The 5,506-nt window shown below is 35.4% G+C and overlaps 1 protein-coding gene across 1 annotated transcript; it reads right to left on the bottom strand.

Annotated features, from left to right (window-relative positions):
• Nucleotides 1-921: 921 nt before the first annotated feature.
• LOC109002707 (delta(8)-fatty-acid desaturase 2) lies at nucleotides 922-2,765 on the bottom strand. Its single transcript, XM_018980564.2, has one exon. It carries the CDS (start codon nucleotides 2,512-2,514, stop codon nucleotides 1,171-1,173), a length of 1,344 nt encoding a protein of 447 aa, XP_018836109.1. The 5' UTR covers nucleotides 2,515-2,765; the 3' UTR covers nucleotides 922-1,170.
• Between the last annotated feature and the right edge of the window lie 2,741 nt (nucleotides 2,766-5,506).

The following is a 5,506-nucleotide window of genomic DNA, read 5'->3' as shown; positions in this document are numbered from 1 at the left end:
TGTTACATCATCTGCTTTAAGCACAAGGCACGAAGGAAATGGTACTATCAGAGGATGAAATGGGACCATTTTGCCGTTCTACATCTGGAGAGAGAGAAAAACTATCTCTAGCTCACCTTTGGAATAACTTGAGGAGAGAATTGCAAGGGAGGAGTGCATTAAATAACCTTTTTCTTAATGGAAAGCATGGACCACACTGGACAATTTCAGCTCAAATACTGAATACTTTCACTACAGCTCTAATAACTCAAAAGAAAAGTCCAAACCAGATGTATACTCTAAACAGACCAGTCAAGCTATAATCAGAGCCCCCTTTGGAATCATTATTCAGGCCCATAAATTCTCCCTTCCAATGTGGGGTAATACAGCAGCAGCACAGTGAACACCCCTGGCATTTGTTAGGATATCTTTAACTTTTGGGAAGGCATCCAAGACTGAAGCGAGCAAGGCTGTTCTGGGATACCTTTCAGCAGTAGCTTCCAGCAATTGATCTGGCTTCACAACTACTCCCAGCCATCAAGCACAAACTAAATGCTTGGCATCGGACGAGTATTACTATGGTCAAATGACAAAATTCATTCCTCACCAGTCATTCTCACACATTTGATGCATTCTCCTAGTTAAATAGGACAAAGTTTGAAGGGGTTTTGATTTCTGCTATCTCCATTTTCTACATCCATTTACCTAACCTATTATTAAGTATAACTGAGATAAAATCAGCAATAATATAAGCATCCAATAGCCTGTAGCCTCAACAACATTTCAAAGGAGGTCATGCATGATGGGAGATAGCATCTTAAAATAAGCTTATTCAAGGGAAAATGCTCAAGATCAGCACCTTCCTTCTGTCGATATATAGAATTCCCAAAGAAGAATCTACACAGCTGGTAGGCAGAGGATACAACAATAATACCAAGAATATACATAAAAACCCAACAATATGAAGACATATCATGCATATTGTGGAAACGGCATTCAATATAGTTTTAAAAACTGAAGTACATCAAAACGAATCTGGATCTCAAATTGAAGCATGGTATGTGTTTGATATGATATCAATTCTGGAAACAACGATCATCCTAACGGCCCCAAGATGGCAAGGCATGGGATCTTATGAAATACCAAAACTTGAAAAAAAAAAAAAAAAAAAGGAATTCATGGTTTGTGGCGTCATCCATGAGTGTTAAGAGCCTCCCACACCAAGTTCTTTGGGACAGGGCTGGCCATGTCCCGAGCCTGAAGGGCAGCTGTCCTGAGGGTCCTGATGGTGGATAAGTTGGCCGCCCAGAAGGACAAGCTCCTGTAAGGCAAGTTGTGCTTTTTGCATAGATCCTGCACAATAGGAGAAACCTTCCTCAACTGGCATCGAGGTAATCGTGGGAACAAATGGTGCTCCAGCTGGAACTGCAATCCTCCATAGAACCAATCCATCCAAGACGAGCAAGCAATATCCAGAGTCCCACTAGTCTGTTTCTCAAACCAATCGTTCCCGCTAGGCGGTCCAACATAAACATTGGCCGAGAAATGGTTCAAACAGAACTGAATGTGTTGGATCGACGTTACAGCAAAACTGGCAATCACGAACATCACCCTCTCAGTCCAATTGGGTAGGAATGACACCAGGAGAGGAAACCAGGTCCAGAATACAAGAAGTCCTAAGATGTTCAATCCTCTTTGAGGAACCCTCCTCCCAGAGAACAATAACAAGAATGTCTGGATAAACAAGTTGATCCGCCCAACAATCATAACCGGATAAAATGTCAAATGCTGGTAACTGACTAGGAACCTAGCCAGAGGATCAAACTCCAACTTCCTCCCATAAAAACAGGACGTTATAGAATGAAACAGTTTTGAGGACACAGCAAAGACTGGGATATGTTGGAGATCGGGATCGTGATCAAGGCTGTTGCAGGCAATATGGTGTGCATTGTGAGTCCATTTCCACCAAGCAATGCTGATACCGGTCAAGCAATTCCCAGCAAGGATTTGAGCAACTCTGTTGAATCTGGGAGTTGACATTATTTGGTAATGCCCCGAATCATGACCCACATAAGCACTCTGAATCCAAAGGAAACCCAACAAAAGACCACAACACAAATGAACGAAAACGCTCTCAGACCTCAAAACACCATAAACCACAAGGGAAAGCATGAAAGCAACGGATAAAAGGGTGTACATAGTCCCGTGTCCTTTCTTTTCAAACAAACCCATTTTGGCAAACTCAGACGCAAGCTTTCTGTAATCCTTGGACACCTCCGAGACCTTGAAATCCTCCAGATGATACCCAGTAAAGAACTTGTCAAGATAGTTCCATGCGGTACCAGGATGGTAAGCCGTGAAAGCGTCGGTAACATCTTGGCCAGCCAAATTAAGGAGAGGAGCATCGCCACCGGGATGATCCTTACCCCAATCTGAGACATTGTAAACCTTACCCTGAATAGAGATCCACAAGTCCCCTGGCTTGTTGTGCTGATTGAGCTCCTCGGCGGTGATGTACTTCTTCTCCGCCTCCATTCTGGTAGAATATGCAAAAATGCGAATCGAATAACAAGGAAAAAAAAAAGTGTAACAGAAACGAACAAATCAAATCAAGATACCCCTTTAAGAGAAACGAAAAAAAATCTTTCCTTGTGACTTATGAGGTAGTTTTTGTATTTTTTACGATAAAAATCCCAACCCCATTGTCCGGGATAAGCCTGATTTGATTTGGAGTGTCTCTTCCAACTTCTCTCTCTCTCCTGGACATTTTTTAACCTCATGAAGTTTCAATATATAACGTACAACGAAGCAGTGGCTCACAACGAGGCACGCAGTTAAGCGCCCCACATATGGTGGTTTTATCAAAGACAGGTGCTACTCTGCCGCTCATAGTGATCGCTCACAGTCAGGTTAAATTCGTCTTATTATTATTTTATTTATATTTTTTATTATTTTAAAAAAATTTTAGAAAATAAAAAAAATTAATATATTAATCACTTTTTTAATAATTAAAAAAAAATAGATGAAGTGTGAGAATCAAGTTGAATAAATTAACATTTCTGTTTATTTAAATACAACGACAAATTGGAGAGAAGAATTAGGTGCATCGACGGGTCATGATTTCAGTCCATTCTTTCTTAAAAGACGGGTTTGACCGTAGATTGTCTGCGTGGGATTCCAAGGTGTTGGAGATGGATTTCCTTTTAACGGTCAAGATGAGGGGAAGCAATTATTTTAACATGGAAACGGTTATAGGAGAAATAAACTCATTCCTTCGTAACGTTTAAAAACTGCCAGCCAAACAAGGTTTTTGTTTTTTTGTGTTTTTTTTTAAGAGTATAATGGGAGACAACCTCGTAAATCATGGTTTTGCTTCAAGCAATAGCATGCTTGCTGAAAATAACGGGAAATAAAAGGAAATGTAAGTTACTCACAAATCAAAGGATTGTTGGTTATATTCTTAACATATCTGCATAGAGTGTGGATCGAAAAAACCGAAAAAGAGATAAAAGATATATTTGCGGTTTGGACAGTGAATTGAGATGAAATGAATATTATATTATTATTATTATTATTATAAGATTTAAAAAAGTTAAATTATTTATTATATTTTATATAAAAATTTAAAAAAATTATAATAATAAAATGAGATGAAATGAAATATTTTTTATATCTAAACAGGATCGTGCGGTACGTAAATTTTATGTTAATAGAAATATTTTTTTTTTATTTTAAAATTTGTAATTTTCAATTAGGTGCCAAATTTTGAATGACTTTATTAATCAATTTCTTAAATGGAAGATCGTTTGAAATCTGACAGACTAAAAAATTTAAGAAGAACAACAACATTTTTCTATTTATTGAGTATTGACAAAAAAGAAAGGTACCAATTTTCTCTAATTTTACCACGTGTTAGATCTTTACAAAAAAGGATAAATAATATAAAGTTGACACATTGAATTTATCTCCCTCAATTTGAGTTTCAACATAATTCTAAAGCAATCTCAACCTATAAAAGTAATGCCTATTCTCTAATTTTAACTTATATTTTTTTTACTAAATTATAGAGAAGTGTTAGATCTATAAAGATATTTTATAAAAGTAAATTTATAAATTAATTTAACTTGATGTGATATGTTGAATTATAAAATTTATTTGATTATAAATTAGACATGACATATTACAAAAAAATCACGTCAATTTATGAATTTATTTTGAAAAAATATTTATGTGAATTAAGTGTTTCTCTAAATTATTTGTTTGAGAGTTTGCTATGTTGTTATATACACACACACACGTGTATATAGAGTATTGGTACTACATCATCTAAATTATTAGACATGACACTATTAACGTACGTGGCACCAATTTATTAATATATATATTTAAAATAAAAAGACGTATGAAAATATAAAAATATGAAAACTGAAACCCTAGGTTCACTCTATCGCTTTTGCGTTTGTGTTTTTTTTTTTTATTTTTTTTTAATAAACAACGAGACACCACATCAAGAGAGGCATATGAACGATAAATTTTAGATGACCATGTAGCATTATTCACACACACACACATATATATATATATATATAAACACATCACTCTTTCTTTCTTTTGTACCTAATATTTTAATAAAAAGAAGTAAAAAATACATGAACAAAAATATAACGTCCCAATAGAAGGCCCAAACTACATGGTCTATACTCCAAAAAGACTAGTCAATGATACAATTGGAGTCCCATTAGAACCTTATAAAGAGCAAGAACTTCTCATTCCTAAACAATGTAGGATCCCATACACCACCTACCATTATCCTTATCATATGGGGTATCACAATCTCCCCCCCTTAAATTCCCGACGTCCTCGTCAGGCCTGTCCTTAGTAGGTGGCACGGCTCAAGTCCAACATTTCTGGTTGGAATAGGCTCTGATACCATTTGTAATGCCCCAATAGAAGACCCAAACCACATGGCCTATATTCCAAAATGACTAGTCAATGATACAATTGAAATCCCATTAGAACCTTATAAAGAGCAAGAACTTCTCCTTCCCAAACAATGTGGGACCCCATACACCACCTAACCTTATCCTTATCATATGGGGTATCACAAAAAAAATAGCATATGTTCTGTTTAGATAGATGATATATTAGAGAAAATGTAAATTGAATTAAGAATTGAAAAAATCTAACCGAATTCAACTTATAGGAATTTTGGATGGAGGTAATCTTTTAAGATTTCTGAGAATATTTAAAATTAAAATTTACCCCCATTTGGATGGAATTTAGGAAAGGGAATCTAGTTGCCCGTGGGAATTCGGATTCCTACCTCAACTCCTTTTTTGTGGAACTTTTATTTTATTTATTTTATATTTTATATTTTATTTTTATAAAATGATAAAATGAACCTTTTTAAATTTTTGTAATTACATAAACAATGCTATTTATATATAAATAAATATCAGTGTCATTAGTGAATTTGACAGAAGACCAACATTTCTCTATTTATTGAACGATGACAAAAAATTTAAAA

Source organism: Juglans regia, chromosome 12 (assembly GCF_001411555.2).
Source record: "Juglans regia cultivar Chandler chromosome 12, Walnut 2.0, whole genome shotgun sequence".
NCBI lineage: Eukaryota > Viridiplantae > Streptophyta > Magnoliopsida > Fagales > Juglandaceae > Juglans > Juglans regia.
This window is presented reverse-complemented; position numbering and strand designations above follow the sequence as displayed.

Bases quoted from the DNA above. Each gene is read 5' to 3' on its own strand.
- LOC109002707 (XM_018980564.2), bottom strand. From the start codon at position 2,514: ATGGAGGCGGAGAAGAAGTACATCACCGCCGAGGAGCTCAATCAGCAC.